We start from the raw sequence: 15,923 nt of genomic DNA, 5'->3' as shown, positions 1-15,923 counted from the left end.
ATTTACTGCCATGGTGTTTCTTGCCCTACTATGGAAGTCAATGGTGACCAACAACTGTTTGATGACCAGCATTCTTCAAAATATCTTCTTTTGTGTTCAATATAAGAAAGAAACTTATACAGGTTTGGAATGACATGATGGTGAGTAAAAGATAACTACTTTTTTTTTTCATTTTTGGGTGAACTATTCCTTTAACAAATGTTTAATGAGTCTTTTTTTATTTATACCTCGTTAAAAAAAGTAAATAAAACAATATACATTTATCTGAGAAACAGTGATTGTTGTTATCTTAAAACTTTATACTTAAAACAAATGGAAATAAATCTGTTAGTGCAGACAAAATACACTTCTATTCAAGACACATTCACTGTAAAACCTCTAATGCATCATGGAGCATTTTAACAGACTAAATTACATATGTAATGAAATTATTAAAAATGTGACCCTGGACCACAAAATCAGTCATAAGCATGCTATTTTTGTAGCAATGGTCAAAAATACACTGCATGGGTCAAAATTATCGATTTTTCTTTTATGCCAAAAATCATTAGTACACTAAGTATAAAGATCATGTTCCATGAAGATATTTTGTAAATTTCCTACTGTAAATATATCAAAACTGAATTTTTGATTAGTAATATGCATTGCTAAGAACTTCATTTGGACAATTTTAAAGGCGATTTTCTCAATGTTTTAATTTTTTTGCACCCTCAGATTCCAGATTTTCAAATAGTTGTATCTCCTATATGTCCTATCCTAACAAACCATACATCAATGGAAAGCTTATTTATTCAGCTTTCAGAGGATGTATAAATCTCAATTTAAAAAAAAGGACCCTTATGACTGGTTTTGTGGTCATAGAATGTTCCAATAAATACAAAAAAATTACAATGAAATGTGAATATAAATAAATACTGTGTAAAATAATCTTAAATGTGCCTTAAAATGAAAAGCCTCATGAAATATGAAATGAAATACACCTTGAAATGAAATAATACAGAAAATACAATTCATCATTCTTTGACATATGTATAATTTCATCATATATCTATTTAATTTATTCTGTTAAATCACATCATAATGCACTGTTGTAACTGGAAAATAAAGATTGTTATTATTTAGAAAATACATTCAGAATAGGATTTTTGCAGTGTATCTATACAAATAGACTAATATATTCAAAGAAATGAAATTGAAGGGGGTCTGAATACTTTCCGTACCCACTGTACATGAGACAAATATTGTAACCCGTTTCTGTTCCCACACTGCCCCCTCATGGTCAGGTCTAGCATAACCATCATCATCTTCATCATCATCATCATCATCATCATCATCAATGAACACTCATAATTTTTCTCTGTGATGCAAAATACTGATATATTCCTTGAAGTTCACCATATATATAAAAGTTATTCTGATAATAGTTGACTTTTGAGCTAAAATGACCCTGAGGTTTAGAGGATGTTGTATTCACATGTGTCCCCATCTCTGTGTCATAGTACTCACTAAGGTAAGTTTGGTTTGTAGAGTTTAGTGGGCTGGAACATGCTGCTGGCTGCTTCCCTGTTCCCTCCACTGCTAAAGCTATGCTTCCTGTAAAAGTTAGCATGGCAGCTGATTACTAATCATAATAATTAATAATCACTTCTAACCGTTTTTAGCATCTGTCTTCATGCCTTATCAGAAAAAAACCCTAGTTAAATATTTAATTAAAAGTTGCAAAATAATACACTGCACATATTAAAATGTTTAAACATTTAATGTATAAACATTTCCATTACTTGAAACGTAAATAAAATTAAATACATATTTAAAAACGTATTTTATTACAGCTGTTTGCCAGCGAAACATGTATCATTTTAATTTAATTTAACTTGATGTACTAAAATAAAACTAAAATTGAAATAAAGTGAATAACATTTATTTATACATATTTACACACACACAAAAAAAATAATAAAAATGACAAACACCGGAAAATTACTAAAACTTTAAAAGGAAAATATTAGAGCTCATTTAAAATATTAATAAGCACTTTCATATGATCTCAATGATACTACAATTACAGTGATGATGTATGTAATATTATATTGGTATAAGCTACATTAGATTAATCTATTGCATGATAAAAAGGCCTTTGCTAATGCATGGCAACCAGCAGCAGTGCATGGACATCTAACAACATAAAATGCCTTGGAAAAACACAAATGTGAGGCATTTCAATATAGCAAAATGATAAAACATATGAATAAACAGATGCAACAGATATAAAGGTGACAGATTTAATGCTCTGTTATACAACATTAGATGTACAGTAATAGAAGGTCAGAGCTTTTCAAATATTATAGATTTAGTTCATATGTGCAGGTAAACAAGCTTGCTATCTTATTGCATCTGTTGAAGTAACATGTAGTTGCTTTGTAATGATAGCTATTATTTTTTCCACAGCAAAAAGCCAAAGAAGCCCCAGAGAAGACAGATGAACAACAGACTCAAGCCTCTGACGCTGGCTTACGACGGCGATGCTGACATGTAGCCTAACCACGTTTGCTTCATACTACAGATACTCGCCTCCTTTCACAGTCGGCCATCGGTACAAGCCTCAAACAAGGAGACTCGCGCAAACTCACCGACTGCTTTTTATAAGACGCTAATGGAACCTCAGAGAGAGAGACTCGATCTGGGTTTATATAATGTTTCTCCCCCCTCCTTTTTTTACGTTCAAGTTTTTTTGACTTTATTTCACGAGAGCCTTCATAAACTCTTCAAAAATCTTCTTCAGGAAGTCTGCCTTCACCTCTCTGCCATCGACATCTTTCTGTAACATAGACTTTAGTCTTTCAGGAGGAAAGTTGCAGGAGCTTTTTGAAATTGGGAAGTGCTGAGAAAGCACAAAATATGCCCGTCTCCTGTTTAGTCCTGCAATATGTACATTGTCTGTGGCTGTTGGGAGGTCGCATGTTCAGACAAACTAAATACACAATAGCATTTTCAGCCCCGAAACGCTCAATATTGTGTGATCAGAAGGATAAAAGACTGCAGATTGAATGGGCTCTCTAGTGCCCCCTATAGAAACTCTGGCCTGCCTTTCCCCCTTTCTGTATCCAGGCTCCATTTTGCACTATATTAGTGCAGCATGAACATTTACTTATAGCATTGCCATAGAAAACTGCCTCTCGCAAAACAAGACGATGTACAGTCTTGTGCTAGACAAGTTTCTTGTTTTAAAAAAAGAGAGCGAGAGAACAAAAGTAGCCCTTTTTCTTCTGATGGAACTCACTGGTGTTTGTTTATTCATACTTGTTTACTGGTTACCTCCTGTTTGTGATAAAGGGGCCGTTGAAAAGTTTTTTTGTGGACTCCACAAACCCCCCTGTTGTATGTACAGTTGCAATCAGCCATGTGTTTGCTTTCTTTGCCTGATTGACTTGTGTATGATTCAATGGTTCTTTTCAGCTTAGAGATCCAGGTCGGTGAAGTTTTCCATGTGTTGCAGTCTTTCGTCTCTGATTCCAAGGGCTCTGTGTTCATAATTGGAGCGCTTTTAACAGTATGCTGTTTGATTTACTGATCCTGCTGTGTCTGTGTGAACCAGTTCTGTTTGCAGTTTATATAACGTGACTGTCTAACACAATAACAGCATGCCTTTTCATATCAGCTAGATTCAGAAAAACCAATACTCTGATATTGAATGATTACTTGTGGAAGCATTCGTTTGACATTATTATTACCTATTCCGAACCTGATTTGAGGTTGAACAAATCTCAGCTCATTCATTAGAATGAAGAAATGCTGTGGTTTGTGCTGAGTCATTACGTAAGGGATGATGTACAGTGAGCTGGTTATTATTGCAAATTAAAACCTGACAGGGTGATTTCTAATATAAATAATAGAGGACTATTAAAAAAAAAAAAAAGTTGCCGAACGTTGCCTTTGCAACTAACTTGAAATGAAATAATACAGAATGTAAAATTGAACATTCTATGACATTTATAATTGCATCATGTATCATCGTGTATCATGTACTGTATTTTATTCTGTTAAGTCACGTCATAATGCATTGTTGCTTCTCATGTAAATTGATCTTGTTTCAATCATTTTTAGGTATTATAACTGGAAAATGAGATTGTTATTGTTTATAAAATAAAAAGGTGCAGTGTATTCATACAAATAGACTAATATATTCAAAGAAATGTTTAAATATATATTAGGCAAATATTGTAGCCCGTTTCTGTTCCCACACTGCCCTTCATGGTCAGGTCTAACATAACCATCATCATCATTATCATCGTCATCAATAAACACATCATTTTCAAATGCTAAAATTAAAACTTAAAACTGAAATAAAAAATTAAAGCTATATAGAAGCATAAAAATGACAAGCACATACCTAAATTATTAAAATGAAAATGGACCGTATGAATTAAAAGTGAATTCAAAATATTAATAATTAAATGAATAATGCTAAAATTACTCCGGTGAAAATGACCAGCTTACTGTACACTATCCTGCTTATTACACGGTTATTTGGCAAATGCACATTGACATTGAAAAATAATTTTATATTTTACTTTTATATTATTGTAAAGCTTACGCTAAGAAAAAAAGTTAGTTACAAAATACAGAACAATCAGCTTAGCAACAAGACAACACTGCAACATTACAGTAATATTAAAACTGAAGACATTTAATGTGATACATTAACTGAGACACTAGATGGCGCCAGTTGCGTTTGACTTGAAAGTGACGCTAGGCTGATGTACAGTGTTGCCATAAATGATGATTGACCCGACTAGAGTATTCCAGAGAGCCGTGGAATAAGTGCTTGTAATGTTCAGTTTTCAAAGGAAAAGAGAAAAAAATATTTTCTTTCTTTTTTCTTTTATTATTTTTTATTTAGTATTTTTATTTATTTATTCTTTTTTCTTCTTCTTCTTCTTTTTATTATTATTATTATTATTATTTATTTATTTATTTTATAAGGGTGCAAGTTTTTTGTCACCATGCCATGAACCTGCGTATAAGTAATCATACACCAACAGAATTGGTAACAAAGATATGTGGATTCAGATATGACTGAAATGGTCATCAGTGTCACCAACCTTCTAAAAATTGGGTAGAAAAGCACAAATAAGTAGGTTAGGGCCACTTTTCCCAAAAACCATATCTGCAGTGAATGAACTATGGGCGCTATTGATCTCTAATGGCATATCATTGAATTTGCTTTCAAATGCGACGGGTGAAAGGAATGTTTACTTGTGTTAATACTTGTTTTGTTAATTTGTAAATACACGAATGATCTTTTATTTAATGATTTCTTTATTATATATCAATTTGTTCATTTCTTGTTTTACTACACAAAGTGTTTAGTATAAACCTCTCAATGTGTGTTTGACGGTATATGTGTGTTGTGAAAATGTTGCTTTCTTCTTTTCCTACAGGTTGTTTATATGTGTCTGATGAATTGCTGATAATAAACAAGAAAAACATTGCTGTACATGTGGCTCATTTAAGTTTTAATTTCATTTTAGCTTGCCAGTTGTTGCATTGTCAGTATCAGAAAAGTGCACATTGCTTTGGTAAGATCATGTTGAGGAGGTTCAATATTGTAACTGATTTTGTGCAGACGAAATAGATTTTCTTTGAGATCATCCCAGTGTTGAGTGGATACATTAATTCAGTGTAACATACAAATAAGACGACAATAGTGAAATTGGCAGCAAGTTTATGGTAAAATTTAAACACAAATAGTTGTTTAACATAAATATTTAGGGGGTCACTGATGGGTCTGTCACATGAAAATGCCAGTATCATCTGATATGCTCTTATAACTTACTTTAGTGCCACAGTTACTGCTGCACAATGTCTGTGAAGTTCTAATAATACTAAAAACTGAATAAATAAATAATCCTATTCAGCAATGATGACAAAACAGATATTGATTGAAAAAAAGACAGCAAAGACTGTTACAATGTTGCAAAAGATTTCTATTTAAAAAAATGACATTTTTTTGACTTTTCATCAAAGAATCCTGAAACAAAAATCTTTATAAAATTATATAAAATACTTATAAAATGATTGTATTTCTACAAAAACATTAAGCAGCACAACTGTTCTCAATACTGAAAATGATTTATGAAATGATTACTGTATGTAGTGCGTTTTTATCAACCAAATTTAGTCTCATAAGAGACTTTTATTCAAAAGCATGAAAAATCGTACCCACCCCAAAACATTGAATAGTCGGCTAATATAGTAAAAGCCAACATGTTACAAAGTATCTCAGTTTGCCCCACAGCCCTGGTGAACCAGGGTAAATCTTTATGATACACATTCATTTATTTATTTGTTGGGAAAGGAAAGTAAAGCCCTTTCCCTATTGCTCAAACCTGGCTCAAACACACACCAATCAAATTTAACGTCGTTAAATTTGCGTATTTTCGCCCATCTATAACCAATCGTTATCAACAGCAACCACTCAAGCCAATCAACTTTCAGTATAACTTTACTGCGTCATCCATCCTGCTAGTAACAACAGGGGAAGAAGAACTTTCACATATAGGCATATATCGATAAATTCAAATGAATAACTACAGGGACATGAATATGGATTTGTAATAATGAATGAGTAGAGGATGGAGTTCTTCCGCGCACAGGTGAGTATTATGTTGGATGGAACGGGGCTGCGAGATTTATTCCGTTCATTTGCTATACTGACAAGTGATATAAGTTTGTAACACGTTATTAATCATCAAGACTGTTTTAATATATGGGATATCCTATCTGTATGGCAGCGTACCTGTCATTAAATATATAAAATGTAAAATCAAACCTGCAATCTTTTACTAGCTTGCTCATTGTTGATATACACCACTAGAAGTCGCTACAAGACAGTGTCTGAATTGTTGCAAAGACTGACAAGCAGATTTGTTTTTCCACCAATGTAGCAATGAATTAAAGTGCTCCAGATGGTTTAAAATATTCAAATCCTTAAAAGTTTTCTTGAAGACATGATGTTTCCACTCACAAACAGCACATAATTCAGCTGTATAATCTGGGACTGTACAATTGCACATAATCAGAGGAAAGATTCAGAAGATCTCACTTTTGGAGGTCGTCCCATAGAGTTGGACATAAAGTGACAGTGCCTACAGTGTAGGATGTTCTTATGTTTTAATAGTAGAGTCATCCCGCTGCCCTCAGCTTGTTAAAGTCATATCTGGCTTTAATCAACAGGGTCACAATGCTCCTATGATTATAATCATGGTTTGAGGCCTCTGGGAGTCTTCAGTCCTCATTGCCCAATCAGTAATTATCACAATCATGTCTCTTGGCCCTCATTCCAATTGAATTCCTCAGCTAAAAGCAGGAAGACTTACAGACTGACCTAATCAATTAAGTCCCAGTGCAAGGCTCCTTCAATCCGATGACTTTGTCCCAACCTCTGAGTTATCAAAATAGAGCGCAAATTTGATTAAGCAGAACCGATATCAGGTACAGGAAAGGATTCCCGGAATATCAGCTCCAAAGTGAAGGAAGGAAGTTCGCTACTGATCCAACATTGAGGAACAGTGACAATCTTCAGCAGATAAATCAAGCTCTGACTCCATTACACCATTAAGTTGCACTTTAGGGAGTCTTAAAACTACAGCACATGATTGATTTGAAGACGCTGCGATCGCTGTGCCAAATGTTCAAATGCTGGGGTGAAGCTTAAAGAGACAGTTCACCCAAAAAATGCAAATTTTGTCATGTTTTACTTACCCTCATGTCATTGCACACCTTCTATAGAAGGTATTTTTAAAAATGTCTCACTTTTTGGTTTTTTATTTCTATTCAATGAAGGTCAATTGGATCTAATGTCCCCATTGACTCTCAATGTAGGTACAAAGACGGTCTTCAGAATTTGTTCTTTATAGAACCCCTAAAGGGATATGGTGATGGTTATAAAATTAGATGAGAAAAAGAACCATCTCTTTCTTACCTTTTTATAATCTGAAGAACCTTCTTTCGCCACAAAGAACCTTTTGTGAAACAGAAAGGTTCTTCAGATGTTAAAGGTTCTTTATGGAACCATTTAGACAAAAAGGTTCTTCTATGGTCTCGTGAAGCACCCTTATTTTTAAAAGTGTAGGAGCTTGGTTGTTCTGCAGAACATATTTGGGTGAACTTCCCCTTTAAGAAAGACTCCAGAGATGCAAAACTTGATTAAAAGCTTTTTTTGCTTCTCATGAAAGTTGTTGAAACTTCATCAAAAGGCCCCTGCAGATGAAATGAAAAACTCCCAGAGCATATTGAAATAAAAAACCAACATTTGCCGTCTGCAGCAGTGAGACATTTGTTATTGTTTAAAGAGTCGAGTTTGTAATTCACCATAATCGGAATCATAAACCCTCCTGATTGTGTGCAGCGTTCTGAGATGCAGATGCAGTGGACTTTGTGTACGAGTATCAGTCTGGCCGTGTCTTCGAGTCCAGCCGTCAGTTTAATTGCCATGCGGAAGCACTTGATGCACGCCAGCTGCATCCTGCGACCGGTGCTCTGATCCCGCATTTGTCTCTGTCAGTGCCTTCGGGGTCCGCCCGCTCCAGCACTCATATGAGCCATGCTGGCAGCCACCACCAGCCTGCACCAACTTAGCTCGACATAAAAAGTCTCTCTCTCTCTCGGTTTCTCACAAACGCATACACACACACACACACCCTTCAAATCAGTACTGCAGCTTATGGAATGAATATACTGTATGTCTGTAATGTATAAGAAGGCACGGGCGACGGTTTGTGGTGTAAGATAACACCTGGCCGCTGGCACCTGGCATAAGAGCGCCTGAGTTTGGCCTAATTGAAAGCCTCCCTATTGTGTTACCACAGCCCCTATGGGGTCTGCTCCCTTCTCTCTGAAACATCTGCCCACACAATCAGGCATTCAGCCATGCCAGCTGAGCCATGCCACAGCAGTGTATTGCCAGCGTCACTCAGCTGGCTCAATCTTCCTCTTCCTCCTTTTCTTTATCTGTCTTTCCCTGTCTTTATCCCTTGCTTCTTTTCCACTGAACCGTTCGGAAATGGAAGTCTCTACCCTATAATCTGCTGTTCTCTGTGGTAGATTACATGGTTTGAGTGAATGTGAATGAGAGTGAGAGAGGACCAAAGGTAGGCTGTGTTAAATTAAAGCCACTTGACCTCGTGATTAGAAGGAAGGGAGAGTGTGTATTGTGAGCAGGTGTCCCCTCTGACGGATTTGAGCGTCAAAGTCTCGTGCATTAACCCAGTCTGTCCGTACGTATGTTCACATCAAGCTTAAAAGACTTCAAACTTTTTGAGACCTATGGATACCCATTTCCACATCAAAAGCAGAAAAAGCCTACAAAAACAAAACAGGAAATTGTGAGATAATGTTTAAAGTAAAAAAATGAATTGCATTGAAGTCACCTTATGAGATATAAAGTTTTGTTGCAAGATTGTGTTGTAATTATAAGATATAAAATCACATTTATAAGATGTAAAGTTACATTTGTGACATAAGTCACATTTTGAGATATATTACAACAGAGATATAAAATTGCAACTGAGATAGTGATATACTGTAGTTGTGTTTTCAAGATACAAAGCCGCAATTATAAAACAGTCACATTTAAAGTTGCATTTTTGAGATGTAAAGTTGTATGTGCAAGATACAAAGTCGCAATTATGAGATATAAAATTGCAGTTATGAGATGTTAAGTTGCATTTGTCAGTTGTAATGTCAAGTTTGCAAGATGTAAAGTTGCTTTTGTGAAGCATAAAGTCGCATTTGATAAGTCACAATAGAGATATAACATTGCAGTTGGGAGATAACGTTCTGTTTGCAAGATACAAAGCTGCAATTATGAGACCTAAAAATTGCATTTATGAGATATAAAGTCGTAAAATTGGAATTGTGAGATGTAAAGTCGCATTTATGAGATATGAAGTCACATTTGCAAGATAAGCCACAACAATGATATAAAACTGCAATTGGGAGATATAAAGTTATATCTGCAAGATACAAAGTCACAATTTTCAGACATAAAATTGCATTTATGAGATGTTAAATTGCATTTGTTAAATATGAAGTTGCATTTGTGAGATGTAAAGACGCATTTGCATGAGATAAATTAGTAATTGTAAGACATAACATTGCAACTGTGAGATATAAAGTCACATTTCTGTGATATAAAGTTGAATTGGTGAGATGTAAAATCACAGTTACGAAAAATAAAATTGCTTTGGTGAGATGTAAAGTCAAATACATTTTGAGGTGCAAATGGGCCTCCACATCTGACTGATGTTAATATAAAAGAAGATCAGAAGACCAGCAATAAAAGTTCTTGACTTCAACAAGGGCTAAAATTAAATAAGTGCTTTGTTTCAAAAGATGATCCCCAGAAATGATGAGTAAGAAATTAATTTAATGTTGAATGGACCCTCAAGTCATTAATTACTGTTCCTGTGGACTTGACTGAGCAGAGAGGTCAAGTATATACTGCAGGTCTTTTACAGGCCTCAGTAATGTGGCCTTCAGCATTCTCGGGTTATTTGAAGTTATTAACCCTGGGCTTTAACATCAATAGGCCATATGCTCTGCATTCTGCTCCAAAAGCTGGTTGTGAGCAATGTCCTCTCACCCATGCTCTGTATACTGCATCTCTGTAGAGCTGTGCTGGGTCTGGATGATACATCCCTGCAGGCCGATTTGCTGCATGCTACGACTCTGAAGGCCACCACAGCCATTCACAGCCTCATCCCATTTCAGCCGCTGCCTGAGTTACTGCCTGAGTGACACTTCAGTCTGCCGCCGTGCTGTAGCAATGAGACCTCCACAGATTTATAGAGTCAGACCCTGCTGCTTTTTTTCTTCCTGGTTTTCTTCTTTTTACATGCATGCATAGCGACAGCTGTGTAAAAAAATCCACACCGTCAGCATTTGCTGGTTCATAGATTTTTACACAGGCATTTCTAGACTCTATTCATGAGAGCCTCAGGCCTCCTCAAAATATGATACGATTGAATCCTCCTTACCAATATCCAACAACAAGCAGCAATGTTATCCAAATCACTAATTTTGTCCTGGTTTTGGTAAAGAGTACACTATAAATTCCTAATTGTTTTGATATTGGAACCAGACCTTGTGACTTGTCAAAATATCTAAAGAAATACAATAAAAATAACTTTTTAAAATAAAAAAAAAATATTACAATCCATCTGTGATGTTTACTGTTAGCCAGATCAACCTTTAATGACCTTTCGCCTTTGATCTTTCTGAATCTTATGCATCTTTGGAAAGTTTTAGTAAATCTGTGAATCAAAGTTGAAATTTTTATGATCTAGCTGCTTGCAAAATCACTAAAGCTTAAATTAAAAATTGTTTTGCAAAAATGGGAATGAATGGATTTTATTTTTATTTTTTTTGTGATGGATGTGCCATGTGGGTCCATATTGACTTATTTGTGTCATTTTGATGTATTTGTGACATGCATGGATTAAAACTGAAAGATGTAAATGTTCATTTACTAACAGACAGCAGAATAACATCTATAACTTAAAAACTGAGAGAAATTATTATGAAATGTAATTAAAATGAACCAGGTGAATTTAAGATGTACAATTATTTTACATTTATTTGTACTCAAATTCACACTATTATTTATTTTTTTCTATCAGAATAGACTTTTTTTAACCCAATGTTTTGTGTGTCAAATTGAACTCAAAAATCACAGGTGCGTTCAGTTTGATGGGACAATAGCGCATAATGTCCGTGTAGAGTTGTGGCGCGCTCCTCGAACTGCGTCGTCTAGCGCGCACGAAAACGCCAAAAGCGTCTCTGGTGGGCTGCGAGTCTCCTTTAAGTCGTTGCGATCGTGTGATCCCGTCGTCTCTCGGACCAATCTCGTCCGGTTCTCTAATCTTTTTTTCCCCACTCTCCTCTCGTCCCACCCCCTCTGAGCTTCTCTCCGGATGTAGTACGGCGCGCGTGGCTCTCAGTGCGCAATATAAAGCCACAGCTGAGTGACAGCGCGCGCGTGAAAAGCCTCTGTCCTTGTTTCTAAGAGGACTTACGCCGCAGTCACTCCAGGCAGCAAGACCAGCGACCATCTCCCATGACATCTTAATCAAATATGACTGTGCTTCACTCCTTGACTGGATTAATGCCTATGTAACCGTTCATTTGCTCTCCCTCCCTTATCTGTGTCCAAGTTTAAAGCCTATTCTGTGGTCATGGGGTCTATAGTGTCATTTTTGCCTAGGCTAAAGGTCTAAAGCGGATACCAAGTGGATCTATGTTCCTTACAGACAAAAGAAACAGCGCAGGGAAATTAGTGGAAGTTTGAGATAAGGGAGGATGCGGGCGACGTGTTGGTGTGCCGTGTTTCTCCTCACTCCGGCTGTCTACCTGGTAAGTGTCTTTCAAATTACCTGTATTACTCGTTTACATGTAGAATATGCTCGTGTGTCTAAATGAGAATCAGATTAAACTGTGGCACTTCGGAATGACAGGAGTGTTGTTAGCAGTATGCGATGCTTTTCACTTTATAACTATGGTTTCAGGGTAGTGAAAAAAAACTTTTATGCCTTTATTTCTGTAATTTAGAGACTTTTAAACGCGTTTTAAGTTGTGTATAAAAATGTTCGGACAAATGTGATTTTATTTCTAAAAGCGCGTCTGCTGCAGACAAAACCTTCCTCTGTTTCGGGTATGGACATCCAGTTGCGAGAGTTGCGTTTCGGTGTTCGGCCTCACGGGGGCGCCAAAACAAATGAAAATAGCTGCGTAAACGAAGCGGCAGTGACAGCCCTGCACCCTGATGAGAGTCTCTTTGATTTCCACTATTCAATACACACTCAAGCCACGTCTACAACAAACTACATTCTACAAGTTGGCTAAATCACTTTATTGAAAATAAATCAAGAAAAGAGAATAGACTACGACGAAATTAAATAACGTACTGTGACCACATAATTAAATTTGATAATCTTATATTACATTTTAAATGTATGTAAATTAAAATCGCCACATCTATGCTTTGCATTTTAATCTTGCATTTGTTTAATAATTTAAAAGTGTTGTGTTTGTCTATGTGGATTTTTTTTTTTCGTTTTGTAAAATATGCCTATTAAATAAATATTCATATTTTAAACATGAATATGTTATGTTTTTCAAATTTGAAAGGTTTTAGAGATGCCGTGCGCGCACACACTGATGTACACACAAATAAAAATGAACGAAAGTTTTTAACATCACTTAAATTAAGAAAAGATTATAATTTTAGCATCTGCATCTGAAAAATATCAGATTATGTTGTTTTAAAATATTTTGACACCTGTGCCAGGTACTGTTCTAATTTGTTTATTTTTCGTCAGAATGGCCTGTTTAACACAAAAGACTGATTTGTTGATTAAATTTCAGCTGTAAAACAATACATTAACTGCAATTCTTCTCATAAAGTACGCATAACTTTTGTCCTGGTGAGTGTGCTGTGTAATTTTAGTCATTTTAAAACTGGTTACACGACATGAATTATCTCTCATTCGCCATTATTAGTATGTCCAGCCGATTTATTTCAGTACAGTTATTATTTTAACAAAATGCATGTCATTTAAGCTTCATTGTATTTTTTTTTTTATCTGAACATTTACCAATTAGATTTAAAACTCAACATTTGCGATTTAAAAACGAGTTTTATCTTTATAAATATGCCACAGGCATGTTTGAAAGGCGCATTTATTTTTCATTTGATCAGATTGTGTCCATTCGCCCATCAGATGACAGTAGATCGTCTCCATGTGTTTTTCTTATACTTTCCCGCGTGTTGTATTTTATAGAGGCCAACACACACTGAATTGTATGAAGTGCGAGTCTCCTCGTGTACATGAGGCAGTTCAGGACCATGGACAGCGCAGCCCGACCTCTACCGCTTAGCATTCACACTCACTCTGCTTTATATCTACATCTTGACTTTTTATTTAAAAAAAAATACTATAACAACTTTTTTTATAACGTGTAGGCTACCTTTATGATGTATTTACCTCAACGGTGTTTTACAGGCCACACACAATGAGTTTGTACATGTTCATATAGATACGTATATTCTCTTGCGTTTTGTGTACAGGAATACAGGATCCTTTGTTCGGTTGTCCTTCTCCATAACGAAATATTAGAATAATTCTCTAAAACATCATGCATAATAACTGGATGGCCAAAAATGTGACAGTTTAAGAGAAATTGAAGCCCGTGGCTGTGGATTTCCATCGGCCTGTTCGCAGCTTCGAGTATTAGAGTTGAACTTGACTGCTGTATTTCATGTTTAAGCCTCTGGTGTGTGTCAGTTCGTCCTGACCCTGATAACAGCAGAACAGCGCGGCTGTGTATGAGCGAACGACACCAGCCAGTTAAACAAGACCGTCTTTACAAACACATTTCTTTTATTGGCCTAGTATTTTTCGCTATCCTTTAGATTTTTTTTTTTTCTGATTAAAAAAATACACTGTAAAATAAATAAATAAGTAAATGCATTACCGTAAAACAGGCTGTTGTCGGAACTTTATCGTAAAAAAATGCACATAGACATTTTACAGTGCTTAACTACATACAGGTGCGTTTAAAATGCTATAATGTGCTAAACTGTTTAAGTTCAAATTCGTTTGCTACTGTTAATAAAAATAATACAGATGTCCACTTAAGGTCTCATCTGTATAACTTAAGGTCACGTGATAACTTAAAGTTAAATAATTGGTCTCTCCAGCAATTGCGATAACACAACACACACACAAAACCCTTTCAGAGTAACACACATGACCATAAAATAATGCAATGGATATTAACTAAACAACATACAACACTCCAATGTACGTAATTGAAAAAAAATAAGAAACTACGTTTTTAAATAATGACATAGGCCTATAAAGCTGATGTATACTTAAAACTAATTGCTTTAAATATGAAATTAATTGTCTCTGCAAATTATAAGGTAGTTCATACTTTTACTACATTTTTACAGTATTTTACAGTAAAACTACATTTATTGTGTTTTTAAAATATATATTTTCTGGTCAAGTAACTTGCATTAATTAACCTTTTTTAGTGTATGATTTTACATTCTTTTTCCTTTAAAATTACATGCATCTCAATGAAACATTTGAGTTGATTAGCACAGTCTGAAACATTGATCACATTTTTAGCATCCAGCATTGCACCGATTGGGCGGTATACAGTGGGTACGGAAAGTATTCAGACCCCCTTAAATTTTGGACTCAAATGAAGGTGTAGAACCATCTCAAGGATGATCAGAAGAAATGGACAGCACCTGAGTTAAATATATGAGTGTCACAGCAAAGGGTCTGAATACTTAGGACTATGTGATATTTCAGTTTTTCTTTTTTAATAAATCTGCAAAAATGTCAACGATTCTGTGATTTTCTGTCAATATGGGGTGCTGTGTGTACATTAATGAGGAAAAAAAATTAACTTAAATGATTTTAGCAAATGGCTGCAATATAACAAAGAGTGAAAAATTTAAGGGGGTCTGAATACTTTCCGTACCCACTGTATATTTAAAACGCCACATTGCCTAGAAAGAAGTTGCAGCTTGGAAACTACACACATGAATCATCCAGACGTGCTCTTCTAAGTGCACTTTACGTTTCCAGGACAACTGCATATATACATTGTGCTCTGGAACTGTATGGATGTACAGATTCATTATCTTCACAAGCCGCACAGATGCACCTTCTTATTAATACACTTGAGGATGGAACGATCCTCAGTCGGCTCAGCTGTTTTTAACCCCGATGAGTGTGTTGTAGAAGCTGCTCAGCCAGCTACATCCACTCCATTTAAGACTCCAGTGGAAAGCTATGTTCAAGGTCTGAGCTAAACCTCTTGTGTCTAATGATCGGCGGAGAGAT

The 15,923-nt window shown here is 35.5% G+C and overlaps 2 protein-coding genes across 3 annotated transcripts in view; both read left to right on the top strand.

Moving 5' to 3' along the window:
• Nucleotides 1-3,890, top strand: part of LOC107670038 (thrombospondin type-1 domain-containing protein 7A-like) — a 109,581-nt gene extending 105,691 nt beyond the window's left edge. The window contains exon 27 of the mRNA XM_016462511.1: nt 2,449-3,890. Coding sequence (XP_016317997.1) covers nt 2,449-2,536 — 88 coding nt within the window. The 3' untranslated portion in view covers nt 2,537-3,890. The remainder of the gene's footprint in view (nt 1-2,448) is intronic.
• Nucleotides 3,891-6,521: 2,631 nt separating this feature from the next.
• LOC107670023 (neurexophilin-1-like) overlaps nt 6,522-15,923 on the top strand; it is a 38,180-nt gene continuing 28,778 nt past the window's right edge. The window contains exon 1 of one of the 2 annotated variants that reach the window (XM_016462496.1): nt 6,522-6,656. In XM_016462496.1, the coding sequence (XP_016317982.1) occupies nt 6,636-6,656 (21 nt within the window). In that variant the 5' untranslated portion in view covers nt 6,522-6,635. Of the gene's footprint in view, nt 6,657-12,042; nt 12,415-15,923 lie in introns of those variants that run through there. The other variant, XM_016462489.1, reaches the window with a different exon arrangement.

This window comes from Sinocyclocheilus anshuiensis, unplaced genomic scaffold (genome assembly GCF_001515605.1).
Source record: "Sinocyclocheilus anshuiensis isolate Anshui unplaced genomic scaffold, SAMN03320099.WGS_v1.1 scaffold253, whole genome shotgun sequence".
Classification (NCBI taxonomy): Eukaryota; Metazoa; Chordata; class Actinopteri; order Cypriniformes; family Cyprinidae; genus Sinocyclocheilus; species Sinocyclocheilus anshuiensis.
Note: the sequence above shows the minus strand (reverse complement) of the source record. Positions and strands in the feature narration are given on the sequence as shown.